This window comes from Buteo buteo, chromosome 27 (assembly GCF_964188355.1).
Source record: "Buteo buteo chromosome 27, bButBut1.hap1.1, whole genome shotgun sequence".
NCBI lineage: Eukaryota > Metazoa > Chordata > Aves > Accipitriformes > Accipitridae > Buteo > Buteo buteo.
In genome coordinates this window covers 11,272,378-11,292,059 of record NC_134197.1, presented here as the reverse complement: position 1 = coordinate 11,292,059, position 19,682 = coordinate 11,272,378, and the positions used below count along the sequence as shown (strand labels likewise).

Sequence of the window (19,682 nt, the reverse complement as noted above, 5' to 3'; positions counted from 1 at the left end):
AAAAAAAGAATATGCAGTCCTATATTAACATATATTCCACTTCTAAAAGACATGAAAATGCTGAAAAATGAGTACACCAATGGATCAAATTGTATGTCACAGTAACTCCCTGAAGCCCCAAAATATACAGAACTGTCTGAACAGTTATCAAAGACATGCTAAATAGTATTTTACCTTCAGTTTTAGCTCTGCATTTTTTTAGGGGCAAAAAGCCACTCAGGGCAAGGAGGTTCATACTACATTGGCAGTCACAATATTTATCTACACTTACTGTTATACTGCATATATAAGTTTTTAAATAACTATAGTTGACCAGAATTACCAAGCCATTTTATAAAATATTGGAATAGAAGAATACAAACAAAAAGCTCCACTTCATCTTGAGCAATCTGATCTAGTGAAAGATGTCCCTGGCCATGGCAAGGGGGCTGGACTAGACAATCTTTAAAGGTCCCTTCTAACCCAAACCATTCTATTATACTATGATTTGGTGACCTGTTTCAATATCCAAAACCACATCAACTACCCTAAATAGTCAGAGTCAACTAGGAATTCTGATGTAAGAAAAAAAAAAGTTAACATGAATTTCACTGTGAACACATGAATTTAGTTGTTCTAAACCTGGTTCTTTTTAGCAGCAGGATGCTGTATTTTTACTATCAACATTCAGTTAACTAAACATAAAAACAAATAGCAAGAAAACCCTCAACCTATATTAAACAATTTTGACAGATTCATTTAAAAGTTTCCAAAACAGGTAAGAATTAGGGATATAAACTGATTCTATAAATCCCATTTGAATCTGGGTAACATTTAAGTCTTAAATATTCTGGAAAAAGCCTTTTTAGAAATAATAGTTCATGTACAATGCAGAGAGAGCTGATAATCCTGATACTGTGCAAGTATTGCTACAAGCATGAGAATAATTAGTGACATAGCAATCCAATGGTTTTCATATTTTTTTTTCCTTCGCTGTTTCATTCATCTTTATTTTATTTCATATCAAAATCTGTCTTGCAAGAAAGCTACAGAGAACTCAAACAGACTAAAAATGAAAAGGAGGTACTAATGAGCTCAGTTCTGGCAATAATCTTATCCAGTACATCCATTAATTGACACAAATGGAAAGAATGCCTTTCTGCTGAATCCACTGGACTCAATCAAGTTCAACAGTTCTTGATAAAAAAGGAAAATACCCCAAATTTGCAAAAAGAAAAGAAGCTGAAGATGCATGAGGAAAAAGGTGGGACTCAGTTAAGTATGAACTTAAGTGCATTTTGCACATCCAAAGTACCTTAGGATTTCACAATGCATAGTAAGTTATTCTCAGTAACTCTGTAAGAAGAAGGTTTGCAAACTGGTACAAAACTGCTTCAAGGTGATCTGCAGTAGTAGCTACCTATCCCTTGACTGCAGGAGCTTTTCAATTACAGGATGAGCATCTCCAAAAGGCAAAAGGCAACTACCATCGACGAATTGGTACGATCAAGGCTGCAACTGTGTACTATTTTAATGGAATGAGAGGGGCACCTCAAAGCTTGGTGTCAAGGTCTCAGTGAGGAAAACTGTTGAAAGAACAGGGAAGTGAGGATGGAAATGAAGATGAGGGTAGAAGCATATATTCTCATGTGCTAGAATGAAACCAGTTTCGGGCCACATGTTGATAGAGGCACAAGCCACTATCCTAATAGCTGCCAAATTTCAAAAATGAACAAAACAAAAGTATGAGGTTAAGTGGCTTCACTAACAGAGCAATTAATATGGTGTATTATTACAGCTGTGTTTTTGGCTTGGTTGGTTGAGGTTTTTTTATCTCAGTACTTCATTTGTCAATACATTTCCTGCATTACAAAGATATCAAATACAGTACCTGAGTCGATTCTTATCAGCAAGCAGCATATGAACATATCTTTCCAGGGAATGTTCATTTAGTGCACAGCGCAACCAAGCCCGGCCTCTACCAATATCTGTAGTAATTGTCTTCAGAGAGTAAAAGCGCTGCAGTTCATGTTTATTCAGAACTTCTTTCACATAGTACCAAAACACTGGCTCTGGAATCAAAAAATAATAATAAAAAAAACCACCCAAAAATGCTAAGCTCGTATCAGAATGCATTTACATGCAATTTTGAAAAACAAGCAGGTAATGATATGTAACTTTGAACAAAGGTGAATCATTTACCATCTTCATAACTCTCCAGTTAAATAGGTTATTTATTTCCACAGAACTTGGGCTATTTGAGCACTTAGAACTTTTTACTTCACTGAAAAGCCAAACACACATATTACAGGATTTTATTTTACATTTTTAAATAGAATTCACGTTTAAAAGCACATATAAGCTAGTATTTCATCCATAGAACAGATTCACATGTTCAGCTGGTAATAAATTATGCAAAGAAAAAAAAATTCTTTAGAACTCTATCTTACTGCTGATTGTGAAATGTTAGAAGCTAGGTCCAAAGGAACCAGTAGCTCCAGAATTGGCAGACATGCAAATGACAAATTCATGTTACTTTAAAAACCAAAAGTGTTACATTTAAAATGGAACAATACCCCTTTCCACTTTCCTTGCCCTGCCCCCAAATATTGATAAATAGTTTTTTTTGCAGTTGCCTCAAATTTCTGAGGTAACAAAAATCTACATCCGTAATTGTAAACATACAATAAAACACCTAGTATTTTACATATTCCTGTTTCTTAACTGAATAAGAACATATTTTAAGGACATAATTATTACAATTCACCTTGTACCATTTTCTCAGGGTTAAAAGAACAACCAGACATCAGATGATTCATCTGTAAGACTTGAATCTTTACTATATGGTATAGTTTGGCAATCACTAGTCATTAATGTTGCATCAAACACATACTGCTTGAAAGTATCTTAAAATATAACATTAACAATGATGTTCAGGTGGCTTTGATTTGTTATAAATAAAATTGCTTGAATAACTAGAACAGTTTGAACACTGTTAATCTATACAGTTAGAAACATATTAAGAGACTGTATTTAAGGCAAATAGGATATTTTTAAGAGCAAAAAAAAAAAATCTGAGAAACCCAAGCATTACAAAAAATTTAAAACATATCAGTCTCTCAAGGAAGACATGCAGGTACTCCTTTGGACAATTTAATGAATGTCTTCGTTCAACTTTTTTTTTTTTTTTTTTTTTTAAGTTAACAAAAAAAGGAAAATTATTCTATTGTACAAGTGAATGGCACGTTATCACCTCAAATATCATGCTGGCTTTTGATCATAAACTTAATGTAGGCAGCATAAAGCAGATGTTAAAAGACAGGTAAAAAATTTCCTCAAAGAAACAGAAAAAAAAATGCACAAGAGGAAACATATTGATCCTGCCAATCCTTGCTTATCACTTTTCTAAATCTTTTTTAATGTAGTAAGAATTTTAAGAAAAGGCCATCCATGATGCTTCTCCTTCTCTCTGCTAAATAAAGAGCATGCAGTCAGATTTTGAATAGGTTTTCACTACAGTTTATGACTTCTTTTGGTGAAATATGCTCATTTGAGGGTATGGGGTTTATAATACAGTTTTAGACACCTAAACATGTAACAAGCAGATTAGACTCATTAACTAAAAGTTTTGCCAAATAGGTCTGACAGCTATGCAAGAATAATCCAGAGCTCTTCTAAATTACACAAATGTGTAAAACACACAGGAACAATTGAATTGACAATGTAGGATGTAAAACTAAAGATATATTTTGCTGAATGAGGACCTCATAGGCACATTAACATGCAAACAATAAGGAATTCCACTGAACATTTAAGAGCATTCAAATGCCATATGTCCTACTCCTTTGGCTTCAACTTACTTGATCTGCATTTCAAAAATAAAACACATGCATATGTAAAAAAAGAAGTCTTTAAAATGCCAGATATGTATCAAGAGGACGGTGATTTAATTGTTTTTTGTGACCAATAAAATTCACTTTTCTGTCTTGCTAAAGCTCAAAACAATACTAAAGTAGGAAGTGAAAAATATTATAGGACTATAGAAAACAAGCAGATTTCCCCTTGTGCCAAGAGTGAAACTCAGTGTTCCTTGGCATTCTGATTATTTACAGATATCAAGGATTTTGAAAAGCTTCAAAATTTGGATTATCATCAGTTTTTAATCAAAATCCATCCAATGGAAATAAAGTAAGAGCATTCCATACTCTAAGTCCCTCCATGACATACTTTATAAAAACAGTAATGTAAGTGGCATTTTCAAATCACTAAGTTCTCTTATTTGAGACTAGCGTTAAATGAAAATCCAAGTCCTAACTGTTGATATTATTTTTCATAGCAAATAATCCAATTCTTGTTATTCAGAAGTAAGATCGTTTTAATTTCAGTAAAATACAATTCGTACAATTGTACTGGAGGCAGAGAAGACAGTGACATTATGCAATTCACCCAAATATTAATCGCTTTGTGAAAACAGTTTACTTAGTTTTAATAATATCACAGTTCCAGTAACTGCAATACCACCAATCATTAATCAGCCCTAAACAGCAGTCATGTCTCAAGCTGAGAGCATAGAGATCAATCTGAAGCCAGGTTCAGTGCCTTCTTATGCAAAAAAAAAGTAAAGAAAACAATTTACACTGTGCAGCCATTGTGCATTTCAGTGTCTGTTCTGTCAAGTAATTAAAGAACAGTTTCATGTTTGTCACAAGTGCCTCATTGTAGAACATTCTTTGCTATAGTTGGAAATATTAGTTCTTTCACTTTTAATTGAGACTATCATTAAATAAAATTTATATTCTATAAGCCTTAGCCTATCATTTTCATTTCTAACCACAGCAACTAATAGTTTTACCATATTAGCCCTCAGCATTACTCTACAATGTCCTACTATTCATAAGCAAGCTATGACATGCAACGTAGTAAAGCTACAAACATATTGTGACTTAGCAACGATTTCAAAATACATTCCCATTTTCGGTATTGACATGCCATGAGGCTGAGAACAAGCCACATCTGTAATTCTGCCATGGTTTACCTATCTATAAACAGATAATACTATTCTACAATTAATAGCATCAAAGCATATACATAAATCTGTAGTAAGATGCAGCACCAGAACTATTTAAAAACAAACAAAAAAAGCAACAAAGACAAAATTTTGCTTCAGCCAGGAGAAGAGAAGGCTGAGGAGGAGGGCAGACACCTAATAGCAGTCCTCCAGTACCTACAAGGAAGTCATCAATAAGACTGATTTAGGCTCTTCACATCAGCACATAGCAGGAAGACAGCAGACAACAGGCATAAATTAACACAAGAAAGGCTCAGAGTGGATATAAGGAAAAACTCTTTCATCATGAGGACAGTCAAATGTTGGAACATGCTTGACCAAAGAGGTTGTGCAGTCTGTGGAGGTTTTCAAGTCCCAAATGGATAAAGCCCTGAGCAACCTTGTTTAACCTCACAGATGATCTTTGTAGGACTGCGGACCTCCTGAGGACCCTTCCAACTTGAATTGGCCTATGATCCTCTGACTGACTGCAGAAAAAACACTGCTATTACTGACAGAAAGGTTTCAACAAGTCTGGAACTTCTAATAACACAGTAGAAAGAACAACCAGAGGCAATGGAAGAGTTCATCTATTTAGAACCTTTCAACAACATTGTCCTAATAATTTTTAGTAAATACTGCATCAGCTACAGTATTCTCACATAACCTTAACTGTAGTTAAATGAAGACACCCTCATATTATTACAAATTAAAGACAGAATACAGTTCTATTGTTTGCTGCTTTTGTTTAGATTGCTTAATATAAGATTAAAGGAGCTGCATATGCCTGGAATGACCACACCATCAATTGACACGAAATCACACTGATGTTAGGAATTTATTTACTTGAATATATATTTAAAAAATTAAAATATTTTAAATAGGATTTTTAAGTCATAGTTCCAAAGAACTACTACTGGAATTTTAAATAAAAACTTTTATTTTCATTTAAGGACAACAAAGTAAAACACTGAAGCTCTTAGATGCAACATGATGCTACATTGTTTACAGCCATTTGAAAGTACAGTTGTCATGAAGTATCTGTAAATTTCGAATAAAAACACTGCTGAACAATTTTATTTTTCAATTGTCAAAGCCTGAATGTATAGCCTAAACAGCAGCATTCCACTACGTTAAAGAAAAAGATGACACCTGTGATTACATTAGACAGAACAAAATATAATTTATACCAGATTCATTTGCCTGAAAGTGATAAAAATATAGAAGTACTTTGCAACTGCTTTCAGGGAAAAAAAAAAAAATGCAACACTGTAATTCACAAAGATAAATGCAGTGGAACCCAGTAATTTCCATTTAAAAAAAAAGCTTCTCTTCTTAGTCACAGTACAGCATTCAATTTGCTGCAAAGCAGGCACATTTTTGTTCTTGAACTTCCATACATTGCTTAAGCTTCTTAAGCAGTAAAAATGATGTTTTCCTCCTTCTTCCATTCCCCAACCATAGATAACTTTCCCGACTTTCTCCTCTTCCTCCACATCATCTCACTGACAAGCCCCCAGATAAGACACATATGCACGAGCATATAGCTAAATTGTTATTAAAGTTCCCCAGTATCAGAGATGCGCCTTTGTACATCTGACCACTAAGACAGGACCAAAAATTTCATACACCCTTGATGTTACTAACAGACAAGAAAGTCATAAGGATTGTACAGGACACCTTCAAACTTATAGACACACTATTTGCATAAATCAGAGAGGGTGTAACAGGGGAGAACATTCTCTGCAACAAAGCATAAGACTCTCAATTGCAGACTGGGGGGATAAAAAGTGGATAACCAAATCACTACCCATTAAAGAGTTGCAAACTACCCAGAGGCTGAAAGAGACCACAGAGTATCTAATCCCCAATTACAAACACACACAAGGGAGAAAAAAGCATACAGAAGAGCCAAAAAATGTGTAAAGATTGTGCAAAGAGCTGAATTTTTTCTTACTTGTTCATTTAGAGTCTGCAAAGTGTCAAGTCCTGCCCACTACTAAGTAGAAGAGGCAAACATGGGAAACTCACCAATTTATCTAAAAGCATAGCTATTTTAGCTCCCCCAAAAAACTAAGTCTGGAGGCTCTAACCCATTAGCAGGAAAGTCAGCACACAAGACCCAACATTTCACCCTATCATCCACAGGAAACAAGTCTGTTGTTACAGCAATTTAAAAACACCATTATATCAAGCTACACATTTTGTGTTAATGTAATATCCATTATATGCAGTTGTCTGGTGTAACTGGAAGTTTATGGCTGGAGATCAAATGTATTAACAATTTTAGTACCACTGAATATATTAAAAAAATAAAACAAAACACACTATGTGTTACATATTACACTTGATGGAGTTTCAAAAGCTGAAAAGAAACTTCTTTATATTTTGTGTTCCCTGTTTAAGAAAAAAGATACTGTATGTCACACTTCACAATAAAACTGATGACAATTAACACCTTCACATACTTTTGATAAATAAAACAAGGTGAAGGCAACAAAAATAAAGGAATCTTTTCTTTAAATGTGAAGAAAGTAATAAAAAACAACCCAACCAATATAAGTAATGTAAGTTTTGTTTTTAAAATTACATCAATACTTAGAAGTGAAACTTATCTGATGCTATAGAAAATGGCAGTTGAAGAACAGAGTAAAGTTAAGAATGAAAATGGTTGTAGCAAAAACTTAACAGCACAATTACACAACGTTTATCCCTACCAGAATTCAAAAGAAATTTGCCAGTGATACTATTCATGATGGAACTGTAGGAAACGCAGATTTCCAAACACCAAAATTTCTATATAAACTTGATATGAAAGTTAAACTAGATTATGAAAGCAAAAACCATTCTCACTGCTTAATGAGAGTCCAAGTGTTAAGTATGCTACCAACAGTCTACAGTTTGTTGCATTGCTCAAAACTTCCATTAGAATTATATCATTTGCTTGTACTTATCAACTGTTTAAAATAGAATACTTACGATTAACGAATTACCTGTTTCAGTTTTACTGGAGAAACCTGCTGCCTGTTTGATTGCTGCTGCTGTTAATGCTAATCCTCGGCTCCTCCTCAGACCATGCTGTAACACAGCTTCAAACTGAGCACACAGACAAGTGACTCTGCAATAGAATTTTTAAAGAAACCATGTGAAAAGAACAATCAACTATGTTTCTATAGAGCAGGCTTATTCCAAATCTCTGAACAGAGAACAGAAAGGTGAACCATTCTCTTATATGTAGTGAAAGACCCCTTGTATGCACTAATCTCATTATTTGCAAACAGTATAATCTACTTATACCCACAGTCTCATCATGACTATCCAAAGCTGGGGCATGAATTACATTCAGAAGAATTGGCAATCAGTTTGAGAAATCATCCTCACCTCCTATAGAGATTGTTAGTCATGTTATTTCAGCCCCAGATTACCTATTTTTCATGTAATGCAAATACATTTTCATAAATATACTTTGTACTATACATGCAATTAATGATTTTCTGAAAATATGCTGTAACCTCCTATACAGTTAATAGACTATTTTGTTAATTGGCATTAGTATGCTATAATTCAAGGCTAGGACACAAATAAACATATATTTTTATGTCCTTCAGAAATCCCAGGCATAGGAAAATAAGAAAGATTTTTCTGGAGATGTGTTGAATCTTTAGTTGTTGATGATGTTCTCTACAATACCATTTATAAATTTCCTGACTATTTTTTTTTTTAAACATAACCCAGTTAATAAACCAATTTTCACAGAGGTAGAACCATTGTAAAACCAGCAAAGTTTTAAAATTCAGCCTGCCAAAGAAAGGAGTACTATTGTAACCTACAGGGAATAGTAAGGCTTAAGGTATAACAGACATGAATGCAACCTGTTTGTTTGAAATCTCATTTTCTCTAAGTTTTATTTTTGCCATTAAATAAACACTACTTAAAACTTAAGCTTTGAGAAAGTTGTAACCTGGCTACCAAAGCTGATTACTAAAAGGAAGGACAGATACTTTAACTAAGTTCAAGCAAATAAATAAAAACAGTTAACAAAATGGCTCAGGACTCTGCCCCAGCATTCCAGAAGAACAGAGTTCTATTCAGGGTCACAAAAAAGCATAAGATCTCAGGAGAAGCACTGACAGAAAAAGAGGTATATTTACCATAACTGCCCTGGACAGAAGAGCTTTTAACATGCAATGCTTTCCAGTACATCTATGTTAAGAAAACTTTACTTTGTTAGGAAAATTTTTTTTATTTATTTATTTAAAGCAGAATATAATTGCAACAATACTCGAGATGATTGTGTAGCAGTTGTGATTAATTTTTGCCAAAAAGACTGCTGCTGTTAAAAATGGAAATTCCAGCAGACACATGACCCGCCCCCCCACCCCCCCGCAAAACAAAATCTAAACTTTTTCAAATCAGAAAAAGCAGAACCAAAACTAGGTTCTGTGAAAGAGCTCATATTATTAAAAATACATGTGCACTTAAAATCAAAGCAAGAAAACTATGCAGCATTTTACAGGAAAATTTAGCCACTAGTAAAACAAAATAAAATAAAATTAAAAAATCTGGTATTCTACAATGCCCAATATACATAGTGTATTTACTAGATAGCATCACAAGGGTATGTTAAATAAAAATATACAGAAAAACATGGAGAAGTCTAGTGTACATAGACACAGACCTCTGAACAATTATAATCTCAAAGACAAAAAAAAATCACTGGGAGAACAAAACTTGGAGAATCATGGATTTTACTGAATTTTGATCTAAATTCTCAGACTATCCTCATTTTCAAAATTATCTCACAATGTTTCGCATAGTAATAACCTCAAACACCATGGAATTTAGGAAGAAAAAAAAAATCCATTAATGTAATTTCCACTTCCTTTTTAATCCTGAAGCTGCCTAGCTATAATCCATTATTCAGCATGTCTACCAAATTCTAAGGAAAATATTTATAAGTAAAATTTGGCCAGCATCATATCTTTGGAATCCTAACTCTCACTGTTTATCAGAAGACAAATACTCAAGGTCATCATTCAAATTATTAAACAACTGCAGCAAAGTAGTTGTTCATGCACACTGAGCAACAAAGCAGAAGTTTTAGATCCAGATAATTTGTTCTACATAGGACGTACTTCCTTTTAGCCGAGTTTACACAATCTACTACAAAGGCAAACATCGTCAATACATTGTCTCACGTAAACTAAACAGTAAAGATTAAATAACTATCCCTAGTTGATGCTTCTGTGCCAATAGCTATAGCTGCACAGCCAGTCTAGCTGCTAGGTTCTTCAGCCCCACCATCCCTTTATCCCACCTACATCTTCTTGCTTCCTCCCTCGCACCAGCTTCTGTCCAACAAACCCTGTGCTGAACAGACCCTGTACTGAACTGTTTCCACTATGCTAGTTCAATGGAAAACTATTTCTCTGAGTCTGTTTCCCCAAAACACTGTAGGCTGAAACAGCCAAGGGCAGAACAGTATGACAGTAGTAGCCAAAAGTCAGACAGACTTAAGCTGCCATGGAGCAGCATTAGCCCGGAGTTTCACAAACAGGTAATGCAAAGGAGCTGCATTACAAGCTGCTCCTGAAAGGTGATGGGTTTGCCCTCTCACCCCTTGTTGCTTCTTCCTCCTCTTCTGCACTTCCCATTGCTTCTAGCTGTGTGATCTTCCCCTCCTTGCAGCAACTCTAGCACTCACCAGATGTTTTACTGATTTAACTCGCTAAAATGGCAGAAGGTTATCCTTCTGCATTATTTCTTCTTTTATTAAATTAATTCAGAAGGGACTGGATGATCACCAGGCATTGCTTAAAAAGGTGGTAGAAGGGAGTAGTACTGAAGTCAGGGATCTTGAGGAGACACATGAACCCTCTGCACCCGTTCAGTAGCAATGAGTTCTTACACTGGCTTTCCAGAAGTCATGAAACCACACCCTTAGGCATGTTCTTAAAGACCGAATTGGGAGAGGATTGGAGAGAGTTCTATGCATCATTTATAAATGGTCAACAGATAATTAACTTCTTCCCAAAAGGCAGAGTCAAACTTCAAAGACATGAAAAAGGACAACAAACAACTGCATTTAATCCTGGTATTTTATTTATCTGAGATTCTTCGATAGGACAGGTTCTGAGAAAGACTCAATAGGATACAAAAAGCACGACAATTTCTGTCCGCCAGTCATCTTTGTAAAAGCCTTAGAAACCAATATGCCATATCCAACAACTAATGCAACTAACAGGAATTAAATGACATTTTTTGACTTACATTAATAAAAAGGAACAACTTCTTGGACAGAAAAAGAAGAAAAACAGGTTTAAAACATGTCAGGAATAAGAAAAAATAAGAATGAAAATTTTCTTAATGACTACGTGTTAAACACTTGACACTTAAGTGTCAAGCTTCACAAAACACAGGTGTGTTGGTAATAAATATGCACTCATTTTAGAAGAGGTTTTAGGGAAGATAAATCCTCCCAATCTCATGTTCAGACCTCAGAATTCAATGCTTTGTCAGGAATTCTGCAGCCACTTAAACACTTGTAACTTCATAGAGAAGAACACTCTTTGTTAAGCTGTCAAATTTGTAACAAGATGAAAAGTTCAGTCCCATGTCAGTGTTTGTATAAACAAAAGAAACTGGGGGTTTTCTGAGCATGTCAAGTATTTTGTGCCATATGTTTTATGTCATTATGATACATAATCTAAGCAAGTTAAAAGTTTCTTAGACCATTTTACCTGCTATCAGAGTCTGAAGCAATTTCTTTTCTTCCTCCAAACCGTATTTGACACTGCAATAAACAGATTTTAAGGAATTTTTGTTACACTAACAAACTCAATATTCTGAAATATTTCCATATAAGAAACAAAGTCATAACAAAAAAGGAAGCAGTACAAAATAAAGCATTGGCAAACACAGCCTGCAACAAAAAAGTTCTTTACAACATCACGTTCCACCAACAGGCTACTCTTGCAGTTCAAATACATTCTTGCTAGCCAGAACACACCTGCAGGTCCTTCAATAAATTTAAAATTGAGTAAAAATTACTACTTTTGAGTTTTAAATGTACACCCACAAAAACAAACACTGCTTCTATTCAGCTCAGTGCTACAATTACAGAAGAATCATTCTTTATAAAACATACCATTACTTTTGAAGCATTCCTTTGCCTCCCAAGCTCTCCTAAATTGAATCCAGTTTATGAAATTCTACTTTCTGAACTTCATGTTGATACAAGATACATACCTACATAAATAAACCCCATCTTTGCCTGTATTTTAACCATTCACTAAAATCTTAGTGTAAAGAAAAAAAGCTGCTACTGTAAAATGTTAACCAATTTAGCCTTTGCAGTACACTACAGTTTAGTTCAGTCATATAAGTATTACAAATATATATATTTATGATATATTATTATTATATTTATAACTTATAAATACTACAAATATAATCTGTCAAGAACAAGAATTTTAAACAAATACTGTGTAATAGTTGTTTGCTAGCAGACACAAAAACTCAGTAGTACTGTGTGAAATACAACTTCTTTGTCTCATAAAGGGGAGAAAAAAGGGGCAAAGACAGTTCCTGCTAGTACTGACAACTTAGAGTGAGTATACTGTAGAAATACGTATCTGATTTCTCACCTGTTTAACTGCATCCAGTAGCCGCTCTAGAAGAAACTGTCTTTTAGTGTCATTATTCTGTGAACCTGAAATTCAACAAAATTATATCATTTTAAAATAAATAGTTTTTTAAGAAAAATACATTTGGGCCAACACCAGGGCCCAGAAAACCTTCCTCCCAAGCCAATTATTCCATTAAATTTATTAATGTATTTTCTCTAAGTAAAATGATGCAGTATAAGTCTGTGTTTTGAGGTTCCAAGTAGCCTTTCTCTAAAACACAGGAATAATGTTTGAAATATCTGGAGTCTTATTTTAGTAAGATTTTGGTTTAATGATATAAGGTATATTGCAGCAATACCAAATACAGTATAATTGTGCACAATCAGCACAGCTTGCCCCTAGCTTCTTAGCACAACCACCTGTGGTACCATATTGCAAGCCTGGAATTGACCTAGTTTAAGATATTTTTTTTTCTTTTTTTTTTTAGTCTGTTATATTAGGTGTATGATGGAGCTCGCACTGCAACCCCATAAATCTTCATACTGGGACAACTACCAGCGTAATATATCATCATAGCACAAGAAAAGAATGGAAAATGAGAAAGAGACAGCAGGAATATCTTCTTACAACAACCTTACTGCAGAAAGACTTTTAAGTCAGGTGAACAGAAAGCAATTGTTACAATAAATCCCTTAAAATTTAACTGCCAGCATAGTTATTTCTGATTAACACTTATAAAATCTAGTTTGTTACTATAGAAGCAACTACACAAGACAATCTTTAACTTCTCAATCATTTCAACAACAAATAGCATAACACTTTGCTTGTTGGAATATGCTTTATAAACTCCTGTGAATATGTGTAAAATTTATTGTTTAATTAACCTACATCACCTCTGTCATTTCTTTATTCTGAGCTTAAGTTCAAAATATCCTTCAAAAACCTCTGTGACCTCTCTGGAATTAAAATCATTCCATTCTTCTTTTCCTCTCAAAGAACATACAACTAATATATGCATAGACCGAAAGCCAATTATCAAAACTCTGCACAAGCAAGTTCCTCCAGATACTGAAAATCAAACACTACACAATAAGCCCTCTAGTAAATAGAGATGACATCAAAGACATGTGTCTCTTCCTCTTGCTGTCCAACACTGTGAGGTCCCAATACCAGAATTTCCTATCTTCGTAATCCCATTCAAAGTAGTTTGCTCCTAAACCAGCAGAAGGAGACAGAATTTGTGCTACAGAAATTATTCTGCCTTTGTTTCATCCTAAATATGGGATCAGGAGAATTAAAACCCAGAAGTCTATAATACACAATGCCAGAACAAAGAAAAGAATAGGAAAAACGTGCAATGTAGCTGCTAGCTGACTAAGCTTCACAATGCTTATTTAGCCGAGTACAGTGGATTTTCAAGAAGTTATACTTCCGATTTTGAACTCTGACTCAAACTGTGCAGACACGTGATGTATGAGATTTGGTTCTGCTAGTCAAATACTCCAATGCATGGAAAGTCAGGTGAAGATGCAAACAATGTTCAATGATAGTAAAGGACTCTAGAAACAAACCCCATACCAAGTAGGTTTTAACTTCCAAACAACTATGCTAGTTATGCCACTGCGAAGATAAGGCTAAATTCATATAATCCCTACTACTTCCACTTTGTGTTCCTTCAGAGATCACAATTTTATTAAATTATATTCAGTGTTCTTAATATGCATGCATTGCCAAAAATGGAGACACATGCCTATGCATCTAAATGCCTTATAAAAATCACATAACTGTAAAATAAGGAAAACAATTAAATCCCAACTCTTAGTACAAACTCTCATGCACAGTAACATTGAATATAAACAAACCTGCAGATTTTCTCCACTGTTTCAAAACTCATTACTTCCACAGTCTTATGCTTACCCACATACCTGTGGGAATAGGCATAATGCAACATTTCTCTTTATATTAACAGTTTGAAACTACTTGAGAACAAATGCATGTAATTAATAATTTTGCAACCCGAAAAACATCTATCAAATGAAAATATTAAGTATGTGGGTTAAGTTTGCCTTTCAAATGCAATACATGTTAGTTTTTAAATTCACATCTCTCTGGCATCTTTGTGTCTATTTGGTAACAAAGAAATGGTTTGCAACTAGATACCAGACTGTGAACAACATAAAAAAAATGCATAAATACAGAAAACCTACAGATGATCACTATGTTAATGGATGTCCTAAAAGACTAAAGCACGTGATATCAAACAGTCTTAAATTTACACAGACTTAGTGCAGTGTAATGTGTATGTTGTCTTTATTTTACTTGTACATTTGTACTAATAACAATTATGACTAGCATGATTAGAACCAATAATTTCCATAAGCAGTTCAGATCACCTTCACCATTAACAGGGCTGTGCGGCCACATAATGTCTATAATGAGGGCTGGCCGAGGTTTCTGCTCAATGCATGTCTTCAGAATTCTTCTATTGCTGTGCTTACAGAAATTTTGCAGGTAGAAGAAAAAGAATATTCACAAAGTCTAACATTTTTTAAAAATTGAAATATTAAGTTGTGTGTTTTTGCAAGCAGAGGATATATTTTTCTTTGTAATAAGCCTAAAAAACATAGTACTATTTAGCAACATTTTTGTTTCAAGTAGATAGAAGGTAAAAATAAATCTCTACCAACTCTATTTAAGATTTTGTTCTTTTACAGTCTTCATTTTCTAAACTAAGTCTTCGACAAAAATTAAAAAGAGCATATTTTCAGACAAGAGCACCAATTAAGTGTGATCCACTCCAGTTGATTTAAAGACTAACGGTGTATCACAAACTAACCAAAATACCTTTCTACTGATTCAGAACAGTGGTAAAAACTGCAGTAACACATACAAATACAAAACATAGAATGCATAAAACCAGCATTACTCAGAAAAAAGGCTATATTTAGACTATTGCAATAAAAAAGGAAGTTTATACATGAGTCTAAAAATAATTGTGAAAATATAAGGCCGCAAAAACTGAGAAACTTAAAGAGACCCCTCCCATAAAGATCTACTCAGTCAAAAAGGGTTAAAAATAGTCTCAGGTACTGCACCTGCCTCTGTGACCCTTGTCATCTTTTCTTGTTCACAGTCATACTTTCCTATTTTTAAAGCAAACTTCTCTCCATACCCTGACAGAAATATCCACACCTACAGCAGAAGAAAACTGACTATGCAAATAAAGGAAAACAGGATTTTCATCCAATTCTTTATAGGTACAGCTCTCTTCAGCACCATATGTAGCATAAAGGTTAAAAAAAAAAAACAACCCAAACCTCAGATTGCCCTTAGATACTTCCTGAAGTCTTGTATGCAAAATTTCAGACTGCAATTCCTTTTGCTTGCTGTAGTACAGGTTCTGAGGGTACAAGTTTAAGATAAAACAAACACAGACCTAATTTAAATACTAACTTGTACTACATTATTATGATTCTACTGCCTCATCCTGAATTAGTCACATTTTTATGGTTTTTGAAACTGTCATTAAACAAATGACACCACCCCTAATTCTTGACAAGTACATATATCTAGTATCCCTGTGTTACTTCCCTTTGAAGTTTAGCCTATTCAACACTGTCCAACAAAATGAGTATGTAATTAGTAAGCAGCATTAGTAATATTAAAGCAATGCTCAAATCAACAGGAAGTTACCTTCACATCCACTAGAAATACACTGTAGCTAAAAAAATATACGTTTAAAATAATTACAGCCATTAGGAAGAGAGCTTCTTCTATCTGTATCTTAGGAACAGCCCTTTCATTTTTAAGGGCAAAAACTGGGCAGGGAAATAGGTGTAGACAGTGCTGTTACTGCCACTAAACAAAGGACGTGGTTAAATCTGATGATGTTAACATTAGCTCTTTCTTTTATCTGAAACAAGCATGATAATGATACACATTTCTCTGTCCTGATCTGTTCCACTTACATTATTCTGGAAAAATACTGTACAGTATTGTGTAACAGTAATGTTTATCAGAGTGCACAATTAGCATTCTTTTTTTTATCTTGCTGTCTAATTGAAATTGTTGGAAATGTCATATAGGTCTTGGCAAGGACTACACAGGGGTAGGTTAGCCATGCAATTGAACTACTAGCTTTAATGTAACCTTAGGCATTATTCTATATTAAGTAATTAAATGTTTTCTCTCCTCATAAACCTGTATCTCCTCACCGTTTAAAAAAAAAGATTAAAGGTATTAAAAATAACTACATGATGAGGCTTTATGCCATGAGAGGTGCCACCTTGCCTTTTAAGTCACAGAATTCAAACAGAGCTCCCAAAGATGAGTCGCCTAGGAAGATTTAGGCTCTGATGTGCACAAATTTGCACAAGGCTAGTCCCAGTCTGAATTCATCATTGAAAGGCTGAAGTTTTCTGTAGGAAAATGCAGACTCTTAAAAACTTCAGAATTGGGATTTAGTCTATATTGTGTCAAGATCTGAAACATTTGAGAAACTTTTTTTCCATGGTTTGAATGTTACTTGCATTTTTCACAATGCTAATTAACAGGTTTCCCCACAACAAGCTATTTTTTTTCCTTATCTATTCTTCCATAAAAGTCTTTTTTTTTTTTCTTCTTACCACAAGGGTGAGAACAAAACAGAGAAAAATACAACTTTAGTGTTTTCATTTTCATTTTCTGTTTCATTTTCAGAAATTACTACTATCCATAAAACACGTAGCATTTATTTACTCCAGTTAACTCTTCGATTTTTTTTTTTTTTTTTTTTTTACACTATCTTTGGCAAGAGGTCTCCCACCACAGTGGGAGAAAAACATACAATCTAATTTTCAAGTGCGGAGTGTTGTTCGCAACTTCCATTACTGAAGTTGTATAAACAGACCCATGAAAGCATTTATTAAAGCACCTCCCTTCTTAAAAAAACACCAAACAAACCCTTGCCAGTGTGTTTTAAGACATACTGAGTGCCACTGATTTACAGGAAAAATCTATTAAAATGTATTCCTCCATCCTACCAAATACGTCTCTACGCTGGCCCGTTCAAGTGGCTATGCTTCCTTCCAGCCCTGAAGTTTATGGGTCCCAATTCTCGTGCAAAGCTTTTAAATATTCCCCTCACAAACACCTCAAAACCCTCAGGATTTAGCACACCCACGCACCACTTGACTGTAACACGGAGACCAGCAATAGACACATCCACAACCGACACATCCTCGTCAGGGCTGAGTTAGAGAAACAGCAACAACACACCCTAATTATCGGAAGGGACCACTCTTTTCCACCAGTCATGCTTCTCACCAACTGCACGTTAGTAAGTTCGTATTATTTTTTCATTATTAATTTCTCCTGCTCATTTATATTCTGGGGAATATTTCCTGTGATTTTGCACCGCTGAGGCAACAGAAATCCCCGAGACCATCATCACTCGTGCTGTGAGCCAGTGTCACGCTCAAGGGCAGGCTTGAGGACTTAAAACGAAGTAAAACACCACTTCTGGGCGGCTTTGGGAGCCAAAATGAGGAGCGGGGTGCGGCGATGCGGGCAACGGCCGAGCCCTGCCCCTCGCCGCGGGGCCAGCGAGGCCAGAGTCTCCTGTGCCTCACCACGCTACAGCCCCCAGCCCCGCCGGGGAGAAGCACGGGGGAAGAAAGGGGCCTCGGCCCCCGGGGGAACAGGGCCACGCCAGACCGAGCAGGCAGCGGAGCGGCGGGGACCGCCCGGGCAAGCTCTGCCCCCGCCAGCCCCAACAGTGCCCCGGAGCCCCGGCGGCCCCACCGAGCGCGCCCCGGTAGCGGAGAGGGCTCCGCTCCAGCCCTCCACTCACCACTCATGGTGGCCGCGGGGCTCGCCCCCTCCGTCCGCCGGACCCGATCCCACCTCCCGCGCAGCGCGAAGCCGGGCCGGCCAGCGCACGCACTCCGCCCCGGAACTCCGCCCCGCGGCCCCGGAAGGTAAACACCGCCCCGCTTCGCGCCGCGGCGTCGCGCCGGGCGGGCGGCAGGGAGCTCCCGTGCGCCCGCAGCCCCGTCCCGAGCGAGCCTTCGGGGCGCCGCCTTCCCTCACAGGCGCCGGGCGCGGGCTCCTGCCGGGCGCCGCTGCTGGGAAAAAGGCGCGAAGCTGCTCGGCTCCTCCCGAGGGGCGGCTGCCGGCGCTGGCTGTAGCCCGCTCCTCCGTCAAGCAGCAAAGCTTAGCGCGGGCGGGGGGACGCGGTAGCGCGGCGGGAAATCCTGAGGCAACCCCTCCGCTTCACAGAAAGCCTAACCGTCTACCCCCTGCAGAAATTCTGCGGGCAAGTGAAGAAATACCGGGCAAGGGAAAGATGAGAAAAACGGAGTTAAAGTGTTCCGTACTGCCACACGTGCTACGTGAGCTAAAGTCCGGAAAGGTTCATGTTTCAAAAAACGGGTATGGAAATTGTGAGTAATTATTGAGTAATAATAATAATACATTTGATAGCTCTGGAGACCTATTTCAGGGGTTTGGGCTATACACATGGCCAGACCTACACAGCTGACTAATAACTGGCCCAGGCTTTGTGGGCAGCCTCCTAAAGATGCTGTAATAGTGATCGTTCATAGATTTTGTGCAATAATTTACTAGTCTTAAAACATTTTCGTTCATCATTCATCCAAGAACCTGAAATAGAAAGCTATCTACAAATAAAAAGATTGTTGTTGCTTCTGTTGTTGTTGCAGTTTTCCAGGAATAAAACTGGCCTAATATTAGGAAAATAACATTAATGCTTGGGAGGCAAGGTGACAAAAGTATTTTCCTAATTTTAGGACACACAGTATCCTAGCATGACTGTATCCAGTTAGCAGTCCTTGTACATATGACAAGGGTAAATAAATAATCAGTAAAATAGAAAGAAGTCTTTATAGAATACAGTCTGAAAAACATTTGGCACTTAAAGGAAAGTCTGCACCATCAGGAAATACATAGGGATTGCAGGTACGGTGTTCCACAGCACCACAGCCTCCCTTACCGTGACCCTGAGATACTATCTGAACTGGGCGTGACTC

General features: G+C 36.3%; 1 protein-coding gene across 11 annotated transcripts in view; it reads right to left on the bottom strand.

Annotated features, from left to right (window-relative positions):
- SNX29 (sorting nexin 29) overlaps window positions 1-18,571 on the bottom strand; it is a 144,771-nt gene extending 126,200 nt beyond the window's left edge. For 10 of the 11 annotated variants that reach the window (XR_012654569.1, XR_012654570.1, XR_012654571.1 and 7 more), the window contains exons 1-5: window positions 18,485-18,571; window positions 12,673-12,737; window positions 11,767-11,819; window positions 8,020-8,144; window positions 1,871-2,051 (exon numbers count right to left, since the gene is read on the bottom strand). Coding sequence is in view for 5 of the 11 variants with exons in the window: in XM_075058763.1 (XP_074914864.1) it covers window positions 1,871-2,051; window positions 8,020-8,144; window positions 11,767-11,819; window positions 12,673-12,737; window positions 18,485-18,491 (431 nt within the window). In the remaining 6 variants the exon portion in view is untranslated. Of the gene's footprint in view, window positions 1-1,870; window positions 2,052-8,005; window positions 8,145-11,766; window positions 11,820-12,672; window positions 12,738-18,484 lie in introns of those variants that run through there. The other variant, XM_075058767.1, reaches the window with a different exon arrangement.
- Window positions 18,572-19,682: the final 1,111 nt, after the last annotated feature.